Below are 26,663 nucleotides of genomic sequence, written 5' to 3'. Positions count from 1 at the left end.
TGTGCTCAAGAGCTTTTAGTGTAGACCCGAGATTTTTGAAGTTTAAATTCCTTAATTTTAAGCAAAATTTTCAGTATATTTTACGCGACTGTTTTTGTGCCTTTTATAGTGAGAATGGAGTTGCCTTAATTCACGTAATTCACATTCAGAAGTTTCACTTTACTGAATTAATTTTTCTTTTCTTTTTCTTTTATTTTTAGATTTGCTGTAGATGACATCAATTTTTTTTTTTCTTTTAAATTGTCATCAATTGGAAGTGCCGAGACGTGATGATGTTTTGTTGTAAAGGGAAAGTCAATGTACGGCACTGTTGTAACAGCTGATCTAAGTGAACTTGTCTGCTATCTAGCGGCCGACCTGTGAGTTACAGTCTTGGCAATACACCAATGTGCAGCGCTACCACCTATACTCTGTCGCCAACTCTGCCTGGTACATACAGCACGTGGTTGTTGATACAGCTTCGTGGGTCCTCCTTCTTCTTCGGCTAATAATATTCTCAGATAAAGCCCAGTTGATATAGGCTGTCATCTGGGCTGTCCATAATACTTCCTGTTAGAGTTAACTAATTTCCGGCTTAATAATTTTGCTAATCTTCAAACTTTCTAACCAAAATATAGTTTTTGCGTCCAAACACTACATGAAAGTGCCTAAGTTTTAGGTTTTTTTTTAAAAAAAATGATTTTACTTTGTCTTAGGATTCTCCAAGCTGTCTAAATTAGAAAATTTCGATGTTCTCAGAACACGTAGAAAAAAAATGGTCTCCACGAATTGGGCTGTAACAGGGTGTGTATGTATGTACGAGGGTCTTTGAAAAGTCAGTGCAAAAATAAAAACTACTTAATTTTTTGGGGTAAACCTTTTTTATTTTTCAACATAGTCTCCTTTTAGGCTTATACACTTCGTCCAACGCTGCTCTAGTTTGTTGATCCCTTCCAAATAGTAGGATTTGTCCAAGTCTGAAAAATAGCCATTCGTTTCTGCAATCACCTCCTCGTTTGAATAAAATCTTTTTCCCGCCAGCCATTTCTTCATATTGGGGAACAAATAGTAGTCCGTGGGAGCCAAGTCTGGAGAATAGGGGGGGATGTGAAACGAGTTGGAACCTTATTTCCATTAATTTTGCGACCACAACTGCTGAGGTGTGAGCTGGTGCGTTGTCGTGATGGAAAAGGACTTTTTTTGTGGGGCCAATCGTGGGCGTTTTTTCTTGCAGCTCGGTTTTCAAACGGTCCAATAACGATGAATAATATGCACCTGTAATAGTTTTACCCTTTTCCCAGATAGTCGATGAGGATTATTCCTTGCGAATCCCAAAAGACAGTCGCCATAATCTTTCCGGCCGAAGAAACGGTCTTCGCCTTTTTTTGGCGCAGATTCCCCCTTGGTCTCAGGAGTGTAGTGATGTATCCATGTTTCATCCACAGTGACGAAACGACGCTTTAAAGTCCTGCGGATTCTTCTGGAACAGCTGCAAACCGTCCTTGCAACACTTCACACGATTTCGTTTTTGGTCAAGCGTGAGCAATCGTGGCACCCATCTTGCGGATAGCTTTGTCATGGTCCAAATGTTGATGCAAAATATTATGTACCCGTTCATTCGAGATGCCCACAGCACTAGCAATCTCACGCACCTTCCACTCTTCTGTCATCCATCACCATATCATGGATTTTATCAATGATTTCTGGAGTAGTAACCTCAACAGGGCGTCCAGAACGTTCAGCGTCACTTGTGCCCATATGGCCACTCCGAAAATTTTGAAACCACTTTATAAACTGTTCTAATCGAAGGTGCAGAGTCACCCATAATGTTTATCAAGCTTCTCTTTAGTCTCCTGAGGCGTTTTGCCTTTCATAAAGTAGTGTTTAATCAACACACGAAATTCTTTTTCGTCCATTTTTTTTTGAAAATCACTCGTCTTCCTCGATTCAAACGAATGCCATACACAAAGAAATAGACCGATCTGGCTGAAACTTGGTGTGTGTTCTTCCAAGAGATGCTACTAACTAAACATAACCTCGATACGCGCCAGTAGTGCTATCTCTCTGACTTTGCACGGACTTTTTAAACGACCCTCGTAAGTCTGACTGTTGATTAAGACTTCCAATAGAAGTAGTTTGAACATCCGAGACAATTAAATGGTGGTTAATTAAATAAGATTAACATCTTTATTAAAGATTGGAGTTAGTGAAGTCAAAATCTCTACACGTAATTTGATTAATCTATCTCTGATGATCGATTCAAGTTTTAAACCTGTCGAAGCTATGATCGGAAATGTTCATTGCGTCAGAAAGACAAAAAAAAAAGCCAACCAACTAGTGATCAAGTGGAGGGGAGTAAGTTATGGGTCAGAGAGAGAGGTGGAGAGGGGTTAATAAATGGATTATGTAAATAAATACTACGTAAATATAGCAATCAGGGAAAAATACTACAACGCACATTCACGAACAAACAAATGTACGCCGGTTGACAAAATGTTATTTAAAATTCATTGTAAACAGTATGGTAGCTGCCATCTCTTAACTGTAGGATGTACCAACTATATTATTTAGTGCCTTATGGATTATTAAAATTAATTTATAATACAGCACAAGAAAAAAAACGCTGTAAACTTAAGTAGTGTGTATATTCTTCTAGTTTTACCGACAACTTAAAAAGTATATTTAAGAGTTATTTATTAGATCAAAGCAAAACTAAAAATCAATCCGTAACTGTAGATCCGTACACAGTTAAAGTCAAATTCTCTACGCCAAATGGATTGTGTTCAGAGTGTGCAAAATGTTAGTGTAGAGCCCGAGATTTTGGAATTTTAATTCTAAATTTTAAGCAATATTTACGCGACTGTTTTGTGCCTTTTATAGTGTGAATGAGTTGCCGTAATTCACGTAATTCATATTCAGAAGTTTCATTTTACTGAATTAATTTTTCATTTGCTTTTGTTTTATTTTTCGTTTTGCTGTAAATGACTTCAATTTTTTTTCTTTAAATTATCAGCAATTGGAAGTGCCGAGACGTGATGTTTTGTTGTAAAGGGAAAGTCAATGTACGGCACTGTAACAGCTGATCTAAATGAACTACCTCTGATGATGGATTAATGTCCGAAAACGTTCAAGGTGTGTTACGACGGAAAAAATCAGCGAAAAAAAAAATCCTTTGAACCACCAACTTTAAGAGAAAAAAAAAAGAGAGTCTTAGAAGACCAGATTCACAACAACCATGGTCTTCACACTCTTTGACTGCAAAACTTGTACTTCCGGTTTACATATCGAAAACTTGACGTCGAACTAGGCGTAACATACAGGAGTGCTTCTTTTAAGCTTATATCCATCCCTAGATTCAGTATTTTTAATAATCATTTTGGTTAATAAGTAACCCAAAGGAAAATGTTCTGCCGTTGGATTGGAGGGCTTATCTGCGCACCCAAGCCTTATCGCTATGGAAACGGGAATGGGAAACACTTCCATTAATGAATAAGCTGAGAAATATTAAATCCACACCATTGAAATGGATGACTTCAAGTAGACAGTCCCGCCACGAAGAAGTCATACTTGCAAGACTAAGAATAGGCCATACTATGTTAACCCATGGCTATGTCTTTAGAGGTGAGCAGCAACCCATATGTGGAACCTGCAATGTAATACTATCCGTCCATCATATTTTCATAGAATGTACCAGATGTACATGGGGTAGGCGGAAGTTAAACATGGGTAATAGCATGAAAGAGATCCTGGACGATAATGAAGACAGTGCAAGGAATGCCTTGCAATACCTTAAAGATATAGATTTATATAGTCTCATATGACACTATGCTAGTCTCTAATTATGAAAGTATGCAAAATATGTTTTTATCTTAGATTAGGTTATTAATGTGATGCGAGGAATATCAAGTACTCCATCACAAATCGCGATTGGATTTAATGTGTGTGACTGTATTTATTTGGATGAATGTATTTATATGCATGAGTGTTTTTTGTTAGAATGATAGTTTTAGTCTAGAATGAGCTAGTGTAGTGTCTTACAGCAACATTGTCAGGTGCGAAGGACCTTAGATGTTGAGCACCTTTAAAAAGAACACAATCATAATAATAATAACATTTTGGTTATTGGAAGTACAAATAATGTATTTAAATATTTATTAGAAAATAAATGGTCCCCATGGACTTCATTAACTGGTCCGCTAGCTCTGTCTGTCAGTCTGTAAGTTATTGACAAAGTGTATTCCTCCGCGTATGTCATTTATATTAAACTGCATGTAACCAGACTGACGTTCGTAGATATGCAGATGAAGTCTTTTGCCTCTCTCCCCACCCGCACTGTAGGAAGAGCGGTTGTTATCCCCTGATTGGTTATCGATTTGGAAGAAAGTAGTGCATGTCCTGTTGCCGTATATGCGCCGCCTCCATGGTCCATCAACTTGGTCGGCTTAAATAAATAGCCTCCCTACGACCCGGATTGGTTGTTTATAACCTGAAGTACAGTTTACAATGGATTCTCTCAGAAATAGGAGAATAGTATGAAAGCTCAGCTTGATTTCCTTTTAGATAGTACGAAAAAAGAAGCAATTCCGTTGATATGAGTTGGACCGCAATTCTTCTACCGGAAGTGTGACTTTATTGAGGTGAATTTTGTGTTATTTTTCTGTTTTCTCTCTTAAAATGTTCCAAAGAATTTCCAAATGAGCCGAAGGCTTACAATTTTTCTCAGGGTACTGTTGCGTTACGCTTGCCTCTAACGCATATAAAACATTTTCCATTCGGGGGAAGAGGTGGGCTTTAATCGTGCCTTTTAAGTATAGTGCAAAAACTCATCACTTGCATAATTTTAATTGTAGGCATTCTATATGTAATTTAAATCATGAATTTAAAGAAAAATTGATTAAGCGGAAGTGGTCCATGTTTTTACACGATTTTCTTTTTTTTTTTGTTCGTGTCGTGATGTTTATTCCTTAATTTCGTAAATTTAAAAAAATGCCTTGAATGAATTTCCTGTTTCTGTAAAGAACAATTGAATAACTTTTACAGTGTATTGTTGTTAAATTAGAACTCCCCCCCATTTAAAAGAAATGTTTAAAAAAGCAGGGGGTGACTAAAAAAATTTCTCGAGGAGGTCTTAATATTAGGTATTAAAATAATATGTATGTAAAGTAAGAATTAGAAGGAATGGTTGCCACGTTGGTGCTCATAGTTGGCCGATATATATGGCATTGTTTGAACTACTTTAGACGTTTGAACTTCCTACACACTAACCGCTATAAATAAGGAATGATTCACCCGCAGACAGCGGTGCACCTGCTAGTTGGTCTTCTGTTATAGTTTTTATTTTTGCTGAAACAATTGGCTTCGAAACCGGCCAATTTTATAAATTAGAGACCACGTTTTATTTAAATTACAATACTATTTTGAAATATGAAAATTTTGTACAACTTTAATTTACAACTACTTGCTTGTGCAACAAGTAAATATGATAATGTTGAGACAATTTGGAATAATATTTGGCGTCACTGGATTTGGCTAGATCAAGAACAATAGGGATTTGGTTGCGTTAACGATGGTGTGAAGGAGCGATTGGATGCGGTTAAGATTAGAGCGTTTAGCTGTACCGTACACTTACGAGTCCTTACTACCAGAGTCAATTTAGACCGTTTGTCGAGTAGTCTTTTGAACATTTTGGTAGTGTAAGTAAAATGTAGGCACGTTAAGTTGGGTATAGGCGTTGCTTATGCGAAAATTGTCGAGATTGAGTCGCGAGTTATAGCGCTTTATCTGCCGAAGAGAAAGGAATATAGTTCAGATGGGATAAGGAGGAGTGCTTTGATTCAGGGCAAAAGTTTAATTTTAGTAATGCAATTTAAATCCGTGGAAATTCACTTGGACACGATTTCCTCTTATGAAAACCCTTAAGTTACCTGCGTAATACATTTTCTTGCGGAGGAGGCAGTGTTGTCCAATTTTGGCGAATCTTTTAAATATACGAAAATGCACTCGTTTGTGCACAAGAAATTTTAATGGGAAACAGCTGTGTTGGTGTCTTGATAAAAGATTTATCACAGGAGAGAAGTGGAGAATTAGCTGGCCGAGAGAGTAGGAGTTGTGAGTGGGTATCTTGGGATGACCTTGGAACAGGACGTAAACCTGTACGCCAATATTCCTGCACCAATATCTATCTTCTTTTCAATCTCTTCTTCCCTCTGGTTGGACTTCTGATATCTTCATTTACGTTGCGCAAAAATTCCGAGTCCTGGTAGGTTTGCGGTCAAGGAACTACCGTATCACCTACACAAACTTCTATTTCAGTAACACTAGAACAAGTAAGTTCGTCTTTTTGGAGACATCAGGTCGTTCTGCCCACCTGTCCCCCTGCATCCTGCATCTCTTCATTTCCTTCCCTCTTGGGCAAATCATTGGTAAAACTTGTCATTACTAATACCTTGAATTGCTTGAGAAGTTGTTGCAGAAACCTCCCACTGACTTCTGTTCAAGTAGTGCCTATTTAGGAAAAGGAAATTTACTGTGACGTGATATTAGACAAACATGGCCCGGAGGATCCTACAATTATTTCACGGTGTTACTTCCTAAAAAAGTGGGATGTACTAACATTTAGGAATTATTATAAAAGTAAGTCGTACAAAAGTAAAGTAATGTCTAATATTTCAGGCGGGCTTTACGTCCAACTACCAAATTAGGTGTCGTGGACGGAGGCGACTAGCAAACATACTTTACTGCAAATTTCTTTTATTAACCATTAAATAAAATCCAAGGCCTAGAACCAGGGAATCGAACCCACTAAAGCAACAATACATCTTAGCATTGCGGGTCTAGCCTATAACCGCCTAACATACTTTACTATAAATTTCTCATATTAACCATTAAATAAAATCCAAGGGCTAGACTAGTACCGCAATACATCTTAGCTTTGCGGGTCTAGCCTATAACCGCCTAACATACTTTACTATAAATTTCACATATTAAACATTAAATAAAATCCAAGGTCTAGGCCAGGGAATCGTTAATTTATATGGTATTAATATAATGCTGTTTGTAAAACTGCACATTAAAATGAGATGAAAGTGTCGACGACACACCAAAACCAGCCGAGAAAAGTGAACTTAATCTTCTACTTGGTTTAAGGATCTGATTGTATTGAAGCAACCTTTTCCGAGTAACACAAAGATTGGAAATTCAATTTACATTGAACTAGTACTTCCGTTTGTGAGAACATTATGTTTCCGCTAACCGAATATAAAAGCCGAGCTTTTTCCTTACTAATATTATATCATGGAGTTAATTAATGTTTTAGAAATATTAATTTATAAAGTTTTTCTTTATTTTTCCTAAAGCTTTTGTTAAATTAGAACTTAGAGCTGACACTTATAAATGTCAAGAGAGAGAAAAGTTCTCATTGTTTGCGTCATCGATAAAAGTTCCGAACTAAAAAGGTCAAAGTTGACGCCAGCGTTCTCGCTCTCTCTCTCTCGGTCGCTTCATTGAAGGCTTTCCTTGACGTGCATTGAGGGCTTCGTTTGTGGAGGGGGGAATCCGCAACACTCACAACTTCCTCTTACGCTTGAAGAAAGTGTTCCTCTTATTCCGGAAGGACACACCTACCATTTCCTTTGCAGAAACCTCACTTTTAAAAATTATTTCCGAAAATGTGTTAAGAGAAATTTGTATTGTAACTATTAATTAATGATTAGCTTTAAATTACTTGCAATAATGTAATTAATTAAAATAATTTTCACTGCTAATTATTAATTATATTTAGTTTATAATTAATTAATATTAATCAAGTGAACATATATTGAAATAAAGCGCCACAGTGGCCGAGCGGTTATACGTAGGCTAGACCCGCAATGCTAAGATGTATTGTTGGTTTAGTGGGTTCAATTCCCGGGGTCTAGGTCTTGGATTTTATTTAATGGTTAATATGAGAAAGTAGTAAAGTATGTTTGCTAGTCGTCTCCGTCCACGGCATCTAATTTGGTAGTTGGACGTAAAGCCCGCCTGTAAAAATAGGCAGTTACTTCAACTTTACTTATATTTGAGTTCTAATTCTACATCAGATCTGAAAATAATTTAATGAACAAAATCAGCAGAAGTTCCATTTTACCCGAATCTATTTTTCAGGATTTTTTTTTTAAATTCGATTTCTTCCTGAAAATTTTTCCTGATTGAAAATCCGCTTTAGTCTTTTACTTAGTAGAGTTAGAGATGGTCTGGAGCCTCCAAACTTTTAGCCGTATTTAATATGCTATTACTGACTGTGTTATACTGTGGTAACCTTGTAGTAACAATACAATTATGATACAAGGTTAAACATTTTTATTACAGATGAATGTTAATTATATAATTATGTAATTAAAAAAATTAAAAAAGAGAAGGGTAATCCCCTCTAATTATAACAGTGATGGAGGATAATTAAAACATCAGTGGGAAGGGGGGCGGTTGCCATTAATCCTTTCTGGTAATTTATGTTTTTATGAATATGAGCTTCACGTCATAAAAATAGGAGCTCATTTTGGACAGTTTTTTTCGGCCTTCTACAAGAAAGATTCACTCTAAACTTCCAACCAAAGATGAAATCCAAATCCACTGCACTTAAATAAACAGAAGAACATATTTAGTGAAGGCCGAAGCTTAATGCACAAGGTACTGAAACTTTTAGAAATGCACTAATATCTCCCGACTTAACTATTGAAATGCATTTAAATCTGCTGAAATAAATTAAATTGTAATTTGTAATTAATAATACGGTGTAGTTGGGATTAATTAAAGTTTGTATAGTTGGTATAGAAGCGGATGTAGGTCGCAACTATTATTCGGGTCAAAACGGCAAACCCTCATTACTGCCAACTAGATTGTTAGATGATACTACGTACCTACTTTACAGTTGGCATTAGTACATGGTGCTTACATCAGGTAAATATTAGAATTAACAGGAATTTCACTCCAGAAAACTGGTTACTGTTTACCAGGATTCTCAGGATTTGGTTAATGAGTTATTTAGTAATGTTAATGTTAAGCAAGGGATTATGGATAAACATTTGTCAGGAAATCAAGCTAACTGAAACTTGACAGTCTCGGGAGTTCAAATTTCTTATTGTGAATTAATTTTCAGATTAGCAGTTTCTTCTCTATTTTTGGGGAGGTTTTATTTATCACCGTATTGTTCTTAGATCGGCAGCTTGATTCGAACCCTCGCAGGAATCCATTACGATAACTACTGAGCTAATTCCTTCTCAGAATTAGATTTACTTTGCTTTGGGAACACAGAATCTCTCCAGAGTCTATGCACGAGGTGTTTAATGCATTAGCAAGATGTAGTATGATAGATAATATTTCATCCTCGTCTTCAGAAGCTTCTTTCGTTGAAGAGTTAATATTTTATGTATATCGCTTCAATTTAACTAACTTGGATTCCCGCAGTAATTCCAAGAACATTGCCTAAGTGATCAGCCTCACTTCCTCTCTGAGTAATTAATTCGTCTAGAAGAGATTTTTGTTCATCAAGTTTTGTGAGAGATTTGATGTGGAAGTCTTTGCAGAATTTTGACGGCAGGAAGAAGAGTAGTTCGAGTTACAGATTATTTATTAAGCGTCCCCACCACTTATAGTCTGGTCGGCTCCTCTTTGCTCGAGTTTGAAAATTTGATGATTGCCAGTAGTTTTGGTCTGTTACTAAAGTAAGTTCTTACGTTTCCTTTCCTGACGTCAGTTCTGTGGTTCTGTTGAATCAGTTTCATTAAGGGGAAGGTATTTTTTTTCCTTACCTGATTGGAGAATAACTTACACACGCTAATAAGGCATTGCCTGGAAGTGCCACGTAACTGAAGCAATTTTTACCCGTTTTTCTGGGGCGGGATTTTGCAGAAAAACTTCACTAACGATTCCCTTTAAACCTCCTCCCGGTACACATAGTAAATGAATTACTTTTACAATACTCTTAAGAGCCATTTAATTGTGAATTACGGACCCATTACCTCCTTGAAGACTAGTAATTCAATGTAAAAACACCAACTTTAAGAATATCACATGGCCAGGTGAAAGATTTCTATTTTTAAGGATTTTTGTTTTTAACAAGTTCTATTCGGTAATTTGTTGTTTGTCTCTGGCCCACATTTTCTATATCTAATTTGCATATAAATTAAAACAATCTTTGAATCAAATTCATCAAACAGGTGTTTGTATGTATTTAGTTCAATACGTTATAAAAATAAATTTATGTATTTGTAAATCAATTTAATTTGATAGATAACTATTCATAAGTATTACTTACATTCTAACTACTGAATTAGGTGACGTGGAAAGAGGCGACTAGCAAACTTACTTTACAATGAATTCTTTTTATTTATTTATAAACACTGGGGGAATAGAACCCACTAAACCAACAATACATCTTAGCATTGCGGGTCTAGCCTATAACCGCCGAACATACTTTACCACAAAGTTCTCATATTAAACATTAAATAAAATCCAATGTCTAGACCAGGGGGAATAGAACCCACTAAACCAACAATACATCTTAGCATTGCGGGTCTAGTCTATAACCGCCGAACATACTTTACCACAAAGTTCTCATATTAAACATTAAATAAAATCCAATGTCTTGACCAGGGGGAATAGAACCCACTAAACCAACAATACATCTTAGCATTGCGGGTCTAGTCTATAACCGCCGAACATACTTTACCACAAAGTTCTTATATTAAACATTAAATAAAATCCAATGTCTAGACCAGGGGGAATAGAACCCACTAAACCAACAATACATCTTAGCATTGCGGGTCTAGCCTATAACCGCCGAACATACTTTACCACAAAGTTCTCATATTAAACATTAAATAAAATCCAAGGCATAGACCTGGTAATCGAACCCACTAAACCAACAATACATCTTCGCATTGCGGGTCTAGCCTATAACCGCTCGACTATCGTGGCGCCTTGATAGCATTTATATTTATTGATATTGTACCAATCAGTCTTTAGGAAATAATTAGTGCTTTTTATTGCGTTATAATAAAAAGACTATCCTGTTTTGATAATAAGAAGAACTTATTAATTTTGGGTTTTGAACGTAAATATCCGCTTTGACGTCATCTAGCTTCTATCAGTTTTTCGATATCCACTATCACGTTGAAAGAACTAGTTTTCTAGTTTATGTTCGGGGATTTCATGAAAAGTAAATTTATAAAATGTATTAGGTTAGAAAAGAGCATATAGACTTCTTACTAATGTCATATTTTATTAAGGTCACGTAGCTAAAAAACGTGGGTAATGGGGCGTGCAGAAAGTTGGTTTAAAGAAGGGTCTGCGATCCCGTATATATAACGTCCTTTCTCATATCGCTGCCATTTTGTAACTGCTGAGTCCTATTTCATTGTACCTTACAGGAAGGATATTGCTATATTGGTTTGCACTTTGTGTACGTTCCCCTCCTTTTTTTTTTTTTTTACTTCCGCTCTGCACCAGTAAGTGGAAGTTTTTTACGATCGGCTCTAAACTTCCGGAATTAAGTTTTCCCTGGAATATATATAAAGAATGTTTTTATTACGCAAGCAATTTGTATTTAGTTTGTACGGACAGAATATGTCCAAACCAAAAAAAATCGAAATTCGAAACTTGGTGTTCAGTTTTATTATGTTAATATAAGGTGCGTCAACAATCTGAGGTCGTTAGCGCCTGCAGTTTTTTCTTCAGAACTTTGCCGGCCTCAGGACAGTGTTTCCTCGTTACAGAGAACACTAATCCTGTTAAGAATTGGATCTCTGCGTGAGAGTGCGGATTTTTTTTTGTGAAAAGGGAACCAATGATTTTCTCCCAACTAGAAACTAGTTTTTCTCAGAGACTTTTTGTTTCGAGTTTATGATTTTAAATAAATTTTTTTTAGAGTGAAAATGTGCTAATCATTTCCGCGGAAAACCCAGCTAGTAATAAATAAGGCAATATACATTATGGAATAACTACCAAAAGTTCTGACGTAAAATATATTGTCATCTGAACAGTTAAGATTAGTTCCCGTATAAGTAGAGTACTTATGGTCATTTAAGTTTCATGAACGGAGCGTGTTTGTTGGTATGTCTGTTCGGCCAGAAATCTGGTAGAGTTCATTCCATTGGACTAAATGAGGTTTGATCACGCTATATCCTCTATATGAGTTCTTCCTGTATTATAATATGATAATACACAGCAATCAATACCCACTACACGCTAATGTTTCTAATTTCATGATATATCGTAATGGAATTATAATTATCGTGTCAGGTAAAAATAAAACTTATATGATCAATATTAATAGTATAACCAGGGCGCCACGGTAGTCGAGCGGTTATAGGCTAGACCCGCAATGCTAAGATGTATTGTTGGTTTAGTGGGTTCGATTCCCCCGGTGTCTAGGCCTTGGATTTTATTTAATGGTTAATATGAGAAATTTACAGTAAAGTATGTTTGCTAGTCACCTCCGTCCTCACCTAATTTGATTGTTGGACGTAAAGCCCCGCCTAACAAAACCAGTTCCTGGGTCTTCTGTTTAGCAATCATCCTTTTTATTTATTTCTTAATCATGTAAATCACCACATAGTCCATCTACAATCTATTTTAACTTGAAATTAAAAAAAAAAATCATCAATGCTTGACAAATTATTGGAAAAAAGATGGCTGCCATATTGTGATGACATTTTAATGAGCTGGTAAATAATGATTTGTTATTGACATTAATTTCAAACAGTTTACCACGGCCATTGTAATAGTTTTATAATTATTTATTATTCTACAGCTGTTATTTGAACAGGTTATTTTCTTCTATTCATTTTTGAAGTTATATGTACCTCGCTCTTTTTTTTTTTACTTCATCATATTAGTGTTATTGTTATATAATAGGAGTTATCTAATGTGTAAACAAGAGATATGGCGTGTGGCCTTCATAAAAAGACCAATTATATATATGCATATACATTATAGACCTGCTTCTGAATCTAATTTTTCTAAGTCGTGCTTTTTTATACTCGTACTTACGTTGTTACCATTCTGATCTTATGGGGTTTTGGAAATGAGCCTTTTTTTTTGGTGGGGGCTTTTAAACCCCACCGGAAATGTGCAAAAATTTTCGCAACTTTCTCGTCTCTGGATGTCACAGTTTTCGTTGCACTTAATTCTTTTGGATATTTTTCAGCTGGTTGATAAAGTCTAATTCAGAAAAAATTAATTTTGGAGGGGAAAATTAAAAAAATAATTAATTTTGGAGGGAAAAGTATAAAAAATTAATTTTGGAGGGAAAATTATAAAAAATAAATTAATTTTGGAGGGAGAATTATAAAAAATAAATTAATTTTGGAGGGAAAATTATAAAAAAATAAATTAATTTTGGAGGGAAAATTTTAAAAAATAAATTAATTTTGGAGGGAAAATTTTAAAAAATAAATTAATTTTGTTCACCAGATTTTTTTTTTAATTACTAAGCGGTGTTTAGCTTTGATAAAAAATGTATCTATTTGTGAGTATGGCTGTTTGATTGGTGAGTTGCGCGAAAAAGTAGGGATTCGAGAAATGGGCTCTTCTGCGCTAGTCCAGAGTGAGCGTAACCGCCATAACGACGTAGTACTGTGTAGTGCCTTAGTGTTATTAATTTTACTGTGTTGCGCGTGTTTTTATGAATCGAATAAATTTAGGTTAATTACATGATTCGGTGAATGAATGGAATAAAAAAATTGGAATAAATAAAGGAACCGGGCGTCTCGGATAGAAAAAAAAACAAAATGATTTGTGTATAGATTACTAGCGAGGTGTGTGTTTGCTCCCGCAGTGCTGTTTGACGACTTGGAGGGGCACCTGCCAAGCCCACGTGACTCGTCCCCCACTTCTACCCGCTGGGTTCTCCCATTCTGTTCAGCTAGCTCCTGTTATCTTGCCAACTGAGCTCTTCTCTTTCTCGTTCAATCAGTCTATCTCTCTCGGGTCCACCTCTTTATGCCACTGCCATCCCAACTATCTGTCGTGTCCATCTCTTCCCCCTCCACCCCCCGTTCTATCTACCTATTTCTCTCTCACTCTCTCTTCTTACTTAACACATAATGTTCTCTCTATGATACTATAAATGTGTGTGTATGTGCTCAGTTATCTTTTTGTCCGCCGGCTTGTTCGTAATACTGTTTTCTTTTTTCTTTTTTTAAATTTCTTAATGTAGAGTGCTGCGTATTTTTTTTCAGTTTAGTGCGTTTTGTGTTCATTCTTTCTTATTTGTGTTTACTCTTTCTCTCAATATAGCTTGAGATGAAATGGAGGAAGAAGAAGCAGTAGCTAAATCACCCAGACTTATAGGTATATCTAGTCCCAAAACATGGGATCAATGGATAAAAAGAGAGTCATCCATAGACGGAGATTCGCCAGTAGAAGAAAAGAAAGATGTTCAATCTCAAGGCGAAGAAGAAGAAAAGGAAGTGGAAAATACTCCTGTTCAACCTCTATCACAGTTGTTGACAACTCCCGAAGAAGATCCACCAAAACTATCCGATCCCACCAACAATCACGATGACAAAATAGAAGAAGTGGAAGAACATGTAATAATAGTAGAGGAAGTCAACAATGGTAACGTTAAAGTAGCCCTTGTTGAACAACACAAAAGTCTAAACACAATCCTTGAAGAAGAACCGGACGCCAAAGATACCCAACTAAAACCTGAGCCGCCAAAACCAAAAAGTCAATCAGTTAGAATTAAATTAGACGAAGATCCACCAAAAGTGGTCATCAAGAATACTAGATTTAAGGTGATACCGGCTGTTGATGTCTGGGAACCGAAAGCCAATGAAGAGATAGTCTGTGCTGGTGATCCAATGACCATGATTGAAAGTCATCTGAATCAGTTGACAATGGTGGAGAGTCAGTTGAAAAAACTGGGCAAAGATTCGGAAGCTTTAAAGATGAAGCCGTTGAAACTGGATTTGGACGATCATCGGAAAGGTGGCAGGAGCCATGAAAAGGGAAAGTTGGGTTGGTTGTCCATTTTTAAGAAAAAACCGACTACACCTCCCGGCGGCGGTGGGTCTCAGGTGCCCTCAGTGAGACGCGGTGGCGGTGGTAGTAGTGGTGCTCAGCCGGTCAGATCGCATCATCATCAACGAAGCGGTGGTGCTTCATCCTCGTCTTCAGCGTCTTCGTCGACCGCCAGTTCGGCGGCCGCGCATCATCATCACTATTCCACCAAAAATCAGCCAACAGCGAAAAGAAATATGCATTCTTCTAACCAGCATCACCATCATCTCAGAGTGGTCTTACAGGTAACTCTTTTTATTATCATAATTTCTCATCCCCCTGTGATTTTCTCTCCCTGGCAGTTCCTGTATGTAGCTAGAGAACCGCATCCAGAGTGACTTCATTCCAAGTGTTTTGATCTAGATAAAGTGTTCAATTAATTCTCCTTCTTCATTAAGCCGATATTTGGTAGCTGGTCTTTGGAGGAGCTTTAGGTTAGTTAGGTTTCTAAAAAGAACTTCAGTTTTGGGATAGACCCAGACTCCCCATTCTCTTACTACTGTTCTTCAGGTTCTAACTCGCAATTTTTTTTCTATCCAACCCAAAGTAATTCTTTAATTTTTACCAACATTACACAGTCTAAAGAAGGGATTATGTGGTTTAGGGTACGCGGAGATCCAGGTTTAAATCCAGGTGTTAGTCCTTAAATTTTCTCTTCCTAGAAGCTACAAACAGCTCACCTATTTCCGGTGACGGACAGTGTTGTTTGTATCGAGAGAACACTGTCCGGAAGCCGGCAGTGCACTGAAAAACACCAGATGTTGACGCACTTTAAATTTAAAAAAAATCAAAGAACAGTTTGTAAAACTATGTACTATACAAACATAACGCGTTAGAGGGAATCTAGTCTATTCATTTCCTTTTCCAGAAAATTTTTTAATCAAATATTTACTGGAAAATACATTTCAAGTCGTGAAGTCTTGCCGTGAACAGAATTTCACAAGAAAAAAAGCCAGTCCAGTCTTCCGGTCTCAAACCAGCTGCTGTAATTTTCTCAAGAGAAACGTTTTTGGCTAAGTGGAGCTAGTGCACTGGCTCTTCCTGTCCTGATGGTGGCTGCATTTCCCTTTCCAGGAGCTCCTTACAACAGCTCCATAGGACGGCAATATACTCGTATTGGGGGGAAAAAAAGAGGCTCCTATTTAGACGCGAATGAACTTTCAGGTCAAAGTGTAATTGGCTCCGGGCGCCAATGACCTTTGATGTTAACATTAAAAAAAGAAAAATACACATATATTTCATTTTTTAAAACATCAGTTACTCTTGTGAAAACAAATATTTTACTGATAACATCCTTAACTTTCAATGTTATTAAACCGCTTATCACTATATAAATGTTTTCATAGTAAAACATTTTGACACCATTTCATCAAGAAAAAAAAAAAAAAAAAAAAAAAAAAAATTAAAAACCTTGAATGATTTACGTTCATAAATTTTAATCTTAACTGCTATTTATTTTTATTTAAATAATTTAAACGTTTATGATTTGGCTAATTTTATCGAAATTTAATTGCATCCAATAATTTATATTTAATAATTATGATATTGATGAAAGCGTAGCCTTCTTTGGGCCTCAAATCGTCGCTTCTTAAAAAAAAACTTAAGATTTAGCTCTAGTATTTTTGATTTTATTCGTCGTAGAACGCTTTTATTTTGTATCCCGGACCAGTTTTAGAGTTTCATCCATCATCAGAGGTAGATTTATCGATTTGTTAATTAAACTGTGGTGAATTACCTCCAGGCGGAGTGATAACCACATTTTAATTTACATTTATTTTATTATTTAACAACTTAAATGTATATTGCCTCTTTTTGATGGAACGATTAGGCTAGACCCGCAATGCTATGATGTGTTGTTGGTTTAGTGGGTTCGATTCCCCAGGGGTCTAGGCCTTGGATTTTATTTAATGGTTAATATGAGAAATTTATAGTAAAATATATTTGGCGGTTGTAGGCTAGACCCGCAATGCTATGATGTGTTGTTGGTTTAGTGGGTTCGATTCCCCTGGTCTAAGCCTTGGATTTTATTTAATGGTTAATATGAGAAATTTATAGTAAAATATATTTGGCGGTTGTAGGCTAGACCCGCAATGCTATGATGTGTTGTTGGTTTAGTGGGTTCGATTCCCCTGGTCTAAGCCTTGGATTTTATTTAATGGTTAATATGAGAAATTTATAGTAAAATATATTTGGCGGTTGTAGGCTAGACCCGCAATGCTAAGATGTATTGTTGGTTTAGTAGGTTCGATTCCCCAGGGGTCTAGGCCTTGGATTTTATTTAATGGTTAATTTTTTTTTTTTTTTTGGCGCATCAACAGCTGAGGTTATTAGCGCCCGGAGCTTTTTCCAGTGCACTGCCGGCCTCCGGACAGTGTTCTCTCGTTACAGACAACATTGTCCATCACCGGACAGTGAGCTGTAAGAAGCTCCTAGGAAGAGAAAATCTAAGGGTGAGCTGCTGGATTCGAACCCGGGACCTCCGCGTGGGAGTCCAGTATGCTAACCTCATAGCTAATCCCTTCCCTATTTAATGGTTAATATGAGAACTTTTGCAGTAAAGTATGTTAGCCGGTTAGAGGCTAGACCCGCATTGCTAAAATGTATTGTTGGTTTAGAGAACTTGCTGAAGTTCTGTTCCTGAACAGGCTTAGTGGGGAAGAACGTTGCTTGTACAGGAAACTCTGGAACTACACACATTTATTGATGGTTCTTTCTTGCTTTCTTGAGCGCGCCATTTAAAAAAGCAAAAGTCCCTTTTACCGAAAAATATTATTTGTAGGCTAGGATTTGGGAGCCCAATAGCATGACACTACCCTAAAGTAGAAATCCCAAGTATTAAAAAAAAAATACTAATAAGTATTCGCTACTATAAATTAGTACATGTGAGAGATTTCCTTCTGCATGTTTGTTTATTCGGCATTTAAACATTTAGCGCCCGAGTAAATACCAGAACAGCTGGGTGGTGGTAGACCTTGGTTCAAAACCGCTGTGTGTTAGTGTTGGCTAATAAATTGAAGCGCTATTATTTACGATGAACCAACTCCTCTAGAGACCTTGACGATTGCTTTATATCATTTTAGGGAAGTCGGATTTTTCCATCATTATTATTTTTTATTATTATTTTTAAATTATCCATTAAAGTGACTCCTCTCATGCATGCTCTTCTTATTATACACGTGCTACCTACTACTACCCATTTTGTTGTATCTATAAAATCTAGAAGCCCCACCAATTAAATATTGCTCAGTAAAACTATTGTTAGAACAATAGTTTTAATTAAATTTAGCCCGCACCCCCACTACTTGTCGCTATTGAAGTCACTTACATAATATAATGTTTGGCTTCGTGCCCGAGCGGCGTGCTTCCCCGCCCCTGAGTGAGAGAGAGAGAGAGAGAGAGAGTGAGTGAGTGAGAAAGAGGCAATGTATGTTATTGTAATGCATAGTAGTGTTTGTATATTTAGTGACATACTGCACAGTTTCCACCGGAAATTTATTTTCAGGCAAGGCTGAATTTAAAAAGAGAAAAAAACAGGCTTTGAATATGTACAGATGAAGTTTGAGGTGGCCACGGTAGCCGAGCGGTTAAGAGACTAGACCCGCAATGCTAAGATGTATTGTTGGTTTAGTGGGTTCGATTCCCCAGGGGTCTAGTCCTTGGATATTATTTAATGGTTAATATGAGAACTTTATAGTAAAGTATGTTTGGCGGTTATAGGCTAGACCCGCAATGCTAAGATGTATTGTTGGTTTAGTGGGTTCGATTCCCCTGGTCTAGGCCTTGGATTTTATTTATTGTTTAATACAAAAACTTTGTAGTGAAGTATTGTTAGCTAGTCGCCTCCGTCCAAGACACCTAATTTGGTTGTTAGATGATCTTTTTTGATTTAGGCGTTCTCATAATCCACAGACAAGACACACACACACACACAATACCGCGAAATCAAAGGATTTTCCGGTGAAAATTCGAAATTGACAATTAGTCACGATCGCGCAATACTATTTCTTTTTGTAAGAGAAAGACAAAGTTATATTTGGTGAGAAGGCATTGAAACAGCCCCAGGTATTTTTAAGATTGTCCCCAACTTAATTGAATGATCGATCAGGGGGACCATCTATTAATACTTAACGACCGATCCGCCATACCTCCTCTAATCCTAGGGTCTTGAAATCAATATCTGGCCATTTTAATACGGCAAATTATTATACTAGTTTATCTTTTTAATGTCACAGTACTATTTACGTACTGTAACTTGGAATTGCGTTTTCACTTGGCTATTAATTTTTCTTTTAGAAAAAAACAAAAAAAAACTTTCATTCTGAAACGAATTTTAGAAAGCTTCCTTCCTTTTTAGGCTAATGACGTAGGCGCACAGAATTCGCCCTGATTGGTCACGGTTTTCCAACTAAATAGTTCCTAGTCTACGTGTAATAGTTCCGGAGTAAAGGGAACAATAGTTTCTGAATGGACACACTGTGCTACAAGATAAAGGGATAGTTAATGACGTAATAAGTAATAATGGAAATCCACTGTAAAGAAAAGTGAAGAAAGAACACCTAAATAAGTTAATCATTTCCTTTAAACTAGGAAGTTTTACTGGAACTGTAATGACAGGTCCTTATAATAAAACTTGTTATTTTGGTGGAAGCATGACCATTTCCCAGCTTCCAGGAAAAGCCTTAGAAGTGAATTGTATAAACACAATATATTATATAAATTGGTAATAACAAAAAAAAAGTGAAGTAATCGCCTATTTTTTTAGGCGGGGCTTAATGTCCAAATACCAATTAGGTTTCGTGGACGGAGCTGTCTAGCAAACATACTTTACTGTGAATTCCTCATATTAACCATTAAATACAATCCAAGGCCTAGACCCAGGGAATAGAACCCACTAAACCAACAATACATCTTAGCATTGCGGGTCTAGCCTATAACTGCCTAACATACTTTACTATAAAGTTCTCATATTAACCATTAAATAAAATACAAGGCCTGAAGACCAGGGAATCGAACCTACTAAACCAACAATACATCTTAGCATTGCGGGTCTAGCCTATAACTGCCAAACATACTTTACTATTTCTCATTTAACCATTAAATAAAATCCAAGGCCTAAAGACCGGGAATCGAACCCAGTACCACAATGCATATTAGCTTAGCAGGTCTCGCCTCCTAAACGCTCGGCTACCGTGGCGCCTAAATTTGTAATAACAGTAATAATAATAATAATAGAAAAAAAAAATAATAATAATAATATCGTTGTTTCAGTATTCGTCGCGGCTCAGAAGAGAATCTTAAGCGACAATTTTGTGGACGGTATAAAAAAGAACTGTACACTAAAGTGCCACTTCCGGTGTACGGATTTAGATTATAACCTTACTGCCGTAACCTCTGATGGCACCTAAGTGAAATATCATACTTGAACCTACTGAAAATTTTCGTTATTCAAGTAATTTGGGGACACCATATAAACTAAATATAATGAGAGACTAAGTTATAAAAAAAACTCTTGCTCAGGGAACCTGAAAACAGGTTATTTCCGGTGAAAAATCGATCGCAGTATTTCCTTTTTACTTAGTGAGTTGAGAAAAAAATAAATAAAAACACAAAAATCGTGACGTCATAGTGTTGTTAAATATATCCAATACGATTGGCTAACTGTACCAAGTATTTAAGAATTTAGATAATTAGGTGAAGGTTGCATAAGTAATAAATCATTAAACTATTATTTTAAAGAAAATAATAAAAAGACTTTTGCAAATTATTATATGTTCTGCTGAAATTAATTATTACCTTAAAATAGTTCAACTTTTTTTGTGCTAGGTCATTATAATGATTGAGGTTTTGATTATTATAATTTTCTCAAAAAAGTTTTTACTCTTTTTTATTATGTTGATTATATTTTGCGTAAATATTATTAATTTAAATTCCATTAAGAATTAGGTCTTAATATTTTTAAAGTTTTATTCTGTTGTATGATATCTGGGGATAACCTAAGGAAACTGGGCTGTCTGTAACTGAGCAGTGGACTGGGACTCTGCTGGGCACAACCAGAAATCAACCTGTTCTCGCACTCCTAGCTTAATTTCCTCAAGTTGTATTTTTACGCTGGGTTATCAAAGTGAATCCACCTCAACAAGCTAATGCTTCTGACATTCTTTCCAAACGCTCGAAACCAATCCTGAGCCAGCCTGAGCTATCTGTTAATTGCGCAGTTTCAGTATTCTATCTAGAACGTTAATTCCCGCTCAAGACTACCAAGATCTTGCCTTGCACACGTACAAAACCTCTACTTAACTTGGTACAGAATTAAATCTTTTGGACATCCGGTGATCTAAGGGTGCACATCCATCTTTTACCTGTTGCAATTCTTCTCTTAACTTCATTTCCACGAGTCATGGAATGCTTTTAGGAAATCGCTTTCAAGCTCTTCTCTCATGTTGCTGGGTAACAGGTGGTTTTCTTCCTCTACTTTTTGTCTTCATTTATTAGCAATCCGAGAGTACTAACTCGCTCTTCCGCATTGTTAACGACTAGTTCTGCGAATGTGGTTTTTAGAGATTTTCTTTTCTTTCCTTATTGCTCTAGTAGTCGTTTCCTATTGCTCCAGTAGTCGTTTCTTATTGCTCTAGTAGTCGTTTTTTATTGCATTGTTCCAATAGTCGTTTCCTATTGCTCCAATAGTCGTACCTTGTTGCTCCAGTAGTTGTTTCCAATTGCTCCGTAGTCGTTTCTTATAGCTCCAGCAGGCGTTCCCTGTTGCTCCATCAACTCCATTCTCTGTTGCATAATTGCTTGATTGATCTTTCACAATTACTTACAACAGTTACACTGTCCACTAAACTAGTCGAGCAATCGGTTTTTTAGAGCTAATACTACAGGAAGAATACGAAATTTGACCCAAAAATTCTGGCTTTATTTGCAATTTGAAGCTTTGGAAATTGCTGATCATTTGAACTGCCAATTTCTTGCCCACTTTGTGCTGGATTTCGGCTTGCTTGTGAGACCATTTACCGACAATTTCTGGAATAGACGAATATCGTTACTTCTTAGAATAAAAGTCTATATTAAATTTGGACTACATTTAATACGCATAAAAATGTATTAAAATTGTAATTATTCTAAAACGAGAATTTTTTTTTTATAGAAGCGGAAGTTAATATTAGTGAATCTGCTATTTATTCACTAGAAGCCCAATTAGCTAGCTACGAGTTTGAGGGTCAACTTAAATACTAGAACATCTGAATCGGAATCATGAATGGAAATAGACCCAGAAGAGTCCTTCATTCAGAATTTAATTCATATCACCATTGACTTGGTAATAAATAATTGGTTTTAGGAGCACTGGTTAATGTACTGTAATTAGGTGGCCGGAAGTTGTACTTTCAGATTAGCTTAGATGTTTGGTTACTCCACAAACCTTGGTAATTTAAAGTTTCAGTTTTCTGTGATTTTCACTTTTTAAGACGCACGCATAAACAGTCATATTTCCGCGAAACTACTTTTCCAAGCGACCTGAAAACGGGCACTTTCGGTGGAAAATTCTGAATAAAAATTTTTGTTAACGATCGCGTCCAGTACATGATCATCAGTAAGTGTATGTAATATTTGTTGTAAAATAAGATATCCGAAAGTGGCCTAGCGTTGTATAACGGGGTTTAAAGCTGATCAAGAGACAGGTCTGCGTCTAAAAATAGATCAAAAACTATGAAAATAGATCTGGTTCTATTTTTATTGATAGTCCTTTAGTGTAGGGAGACGACGATGTCTCCACGGCTACCAAGTAGTATAATAATTTAGGCATTTAATTCCCGAGACACGGGCCGTTCTAATTATTATTGTCCTTTATTAATTTATTTATAAAGTAGTCCACTTAAAGAGAGAGAGGCCATCCCAAAATATTGTTTTGGTAAATAGAGAACTAGATCTTTGCATTTTAAATTAATTAACGCAGTTCAGTTATGATTTATCTGAAAATTTAAATAAACTTATATAAAGTAGAAATAATTCATTTTTTAAATATAAAAAAACCTCCCTCATCCTGCTCCATTTTAAAAATAGCATCTGTTACGAAGCAATGCTTTGTTGTAGAATATAGATCAATACCAGAAGAGCTACCCCATCACAATTTGTAAAGGTCATAGGTTAAAGCAGATGAGCTTTAATTCGTACACATTTCTGGGTATTGGATAATTAAAGCGGAAATAGCAGACATACAGTTACAGACAGGATTTCCGAGTTCTTTTGTAGGCTTTAATCTTTAACAAACAGCATAAAAGCTAATTATATATACGTATAATTACATTTTAATGTTGTCAGCATTCAAATGTAATTATACTTTCCTCTTATCTCTCCAAAATTTTGCAGTTTTTCTAAAAACTCCTTCATTGGGATTCGGAAAACCAAAAAAAACTGACGTTTCCGGTTAAATCACAAAATATAATATTTTGCTCGATCGTAGTTACAAGTAAGAGGAAGTAGAACAGAATTTTGATATATATTTCTTTATTTACCGTCAGATTTATTGATAACCTATTTTATATTAGCTCTATGTACACACACGTGTGTGAAGTGTTTAATACCCATGTGCTGCACTATATTAAGTGTCTTGGGTAGGATGTTGATAGGGGTGGATAGTTTGCTAGACAGGACGAGCCCCAGGAATAGTGGCGTCCTCGTTACACCTGATCACTCTATCTCTCTCTGCCTCCAGTTCCACTGTCACCAAGTGATATACATTCCTAATAAACCAGTCACTTCCAGTGTTATCCTGTCTGTTGGTGCAGCGCGCACTCTCTAACCTGGACAGCCTTTTTGTCTGACGTCAGGATATATATCCACGCTCCAGTATATTTTACCCACAAAACCTCCTATTGATTTGACCAATGTTAGATATTTTTGGTTGTTAATTAATAAAAACTGTTAACAGATACATGTTTGAAAATTTGGTTGGCTCCACAAAGCTGGATAAAAAAAATAAAGTAATTACCTCCAACTAACAAATTAGGTGTCGTGGATGGAGGCGACTAACAAACATACTTTACCATAAATTTCTCATATTAACCATTAAATAAAATCCAAGGCCTAGACAGGGGAATCGAACCCACTAAACCAGCAATACATCTTAGGATTGCGGGTCTAGCCTATAACCACCAAACATACTTTACTACAAAGTTCTCATATTAAACATTAAATAAAATCCAAGACCTAGACCCCTGGAATTGAACCCATTAAACCAACAATACATCTCAGCATTGCTGGTCTAGCCTATAACCGCCTGACATACTTTACTACAATTTTCTCATATTAAACATTGAATAAAATCCAAGACCTAGACCCCTGCAATTGAATCCACTAAACCAACAATACATCTTAGCATTGCGGGTCTAGCCTATAACCGCTAGGCTATCGTGGCGTCCCAATGCTGGATAATATCGTTGATATTATTTCCCATAGCTCGCATCCGTTACAGCTGACCCTTGTTTGAGATCATCGATCCATCTTCAGTGGTGAAATCATCATTAGAGTTTCATTCTGCCCACTGTGATCACACTATATTGAACCGAATATAAGGAGAAAGATTGTGTTTGTATTTGATTCTATCCCGGGTTTGAACCTAAGCTGCTGGTCCTTAGATTTTCTCTTACTAAGAGCTTTAATGAGTTGTTAAAGTGTTGATTGTAACGAGAGTACACTGTTCAGAGTTCGGTAGTACACTAAAATCTCTGGGCCCCAATAACCACAGATGTTGGTACGCCTTAAATTTAAAATAATTACAATATAATAATCTTGTTAATCAAGAGAACATATTATTTTAAAAATAATCTTGTAAACAATGTTAAGACTTGTTTTAGATTGTCAATATAAATAAATATTTTAGGGCGGTGTTACAGTAGACTTGAGTTAATTGTTTAGATAGCTAACTATGGGTTACCTAATGCATAAATAAGCAGTGAGCGCGCAGAGCTATTAGTGTAAACAATGCTTCTAATGTTCTATTTGTCTAGTTACATTTCAAACAATAATTTACCCTTTGTACCAATAGAGCTACAAATAGATAAGACAACAACCTTATAGTGAATCGTTAGGTACATCCCTAGCTCGTTCCTCTCTCTCTTCCATCGTCAGCTCCACCCACTCATCTACCTCTTTCTGCTCAACATAGTTGGAAAGTAGTTTATGAAGTTTAATGTTTCATTATTTTATTTTATTTTGTAGCTAAATTATTATATTTTTCATTTTATTATTTATTTTACAGCTCTTGTTTATATTTTATCTCCTTTTTTCAAAGAATAAAATGAATATTTTTTTTTTATTATAAAAGTTTTATTAAAGTCTATTTAAGCTTTAAAAAAGTTTAAATTAAAAGATAGAAAAAGTATTGACTTTAATCGTCTAAACTTGGAAAGTTTATTTACATTTAAAGAAGAATATTAAAATTTGTAGTTTCTTTAAAGTTTTTAGGAGACGATGCAGGTGGGAAAAAAAATAATAAGCAGGTCCCTGACCTGCTTCATGTGAATAACCTGCTTCATGTGAATAACCTGCTTCATGTGAATAACCTGCTTCATGTGAGTACACCCTCTTGACAACTCAAGGTCTGTCAACTCTAAATTCTGACCGAACTTATTTTTTGTTTGGAACTTTTTTTGATGGAAATTGGTTAATTTTGGGGGGGGGTCTAGGACGTTAGGATTCGTTTTTAAATCACCCGAGGTTATTTAAAACGTAGGCGCCACGATAGCCGAGCGGTGATATGCTAGACCCGCAATGCTAAGATGTATTGTTGGTTAGTGGGTTCGATCCACGGGGTCTAGGCCTTGGATTTTATTTAATGGTTAATATGAGAAATATACAGTAAAGTATGTTTGCTAGTCGCCTTCGTCCACGACACCTAATTTGGTAGTTGGACGTTAGGCCCCGCCTGAAAAAATAGGCGATTACTTTAATTTTTTACTTTTTTTTCTACGATCCTAAACCTATTTTTGCCTCTGGAGCCTGTAAAAGTGGAATAATAACTTTCTAGTTTTGATAAAAGTTTATTTGCAATATATTTTTATATAGTCAAAGAATGTTGGTAATACCGTAGAGCTTTCAAGAAATCACAGATGCGACCGTATTAAAGTTCTCTGTAAAAGGAAAGGCTTGCCGCAGCAAAGTCCCTCCCAAAGAAGTTTTGAAGGAAATTTAAGATTGGCTATAGATAGGACAAAACAAATAATACCACGAATTCTTCTATGTCTTAGATTCAGCTTCTAGTAGGGGGGAAGTAGATCATGCTTTTACTGCCAACAAAAACAGTAGCTTGTTGCTTTCAAGGCCACAGTAAGACGCCGATACTTTGCAAATGACGCAGGTCAGGCGATTACGAGAGCTTGAGAACACCTGTTTCCTGTACTTTTACGGAACTAACCTCTTTCGTATCATTTTTTTAAGATTTTCATTGTACATCTTTTGATAATCTAATATCTATTTTGTTTTAAGAAAACAAAATAGATAAGTGAGAAGATATAGACTGAAAATCAAACTGCCCAGTTTGTTTAAAGATACACAGACAAACGGAAACATTGTGAAAACTTAAATGACGAACTGAATTAAAGTTCAACTTAATAAAATTCATCCATCTAACATGATTCTATTTTCTT

The 26,663-nt window shown here is 36.1% G+C and overlaps 1 protein-coding gene across 29 annotated transcripts in view; it reads left to right on the top strand.

The window, feature by feature from the left end:
* LOC141459667 (serine/threonine-protein kinase MARK2-like) overlaps positions 1 to 26,663 on the top strand; it is a 280,726-nt gene that overhangs the window by 92,933 nt on the left and 161,130 nt on the right. For 20 of the 29 annotated variants that reach the window (XM_074138992.1, XM_074138990.1, XM_074138983.1 and 17 more), the window contains exon 1: positions 13,345 to 15,263. The exons of 8 other annotated variants lie outside the window; for them this stretch is intronic. In XM_074138992.1, coding sequence (XP_073995093.1) covers positions 14,265 to 15,263 — 999 coding nt within the window. In that variant the 5' untranslated portion in view covers positions 13,345 to 14,264. Of the gene's footprint in view, positions 1 to 13,344; positions 15,264 to 26,663 lie in introns of those variants that run through there. One more of the 29 variants, XM_074138975.1, reaches the window with a different exon arrangement.

Source organism: Rhodnius prolixus, unplaced genomic scaffold (assembly GCF_049639745.1).
Source record: "Rhodnius prolixus isolate KJV_2025 unplaced genomic scaffold, Rpr scaffold_17, whole genome shotgun sequence".
In the NCBI taxonomy this organism is placed as follows: Eukaryota; Metazoa; Arthropoda; class Insecta; order Hemiptera; family Reduviidae; genus Rhodnius; species Rhodnius prolixus.
Note: the sequence above shows the minus strand (reverse complement) of the source record. Positions and strands in the feature narration are given on the sequence as shown.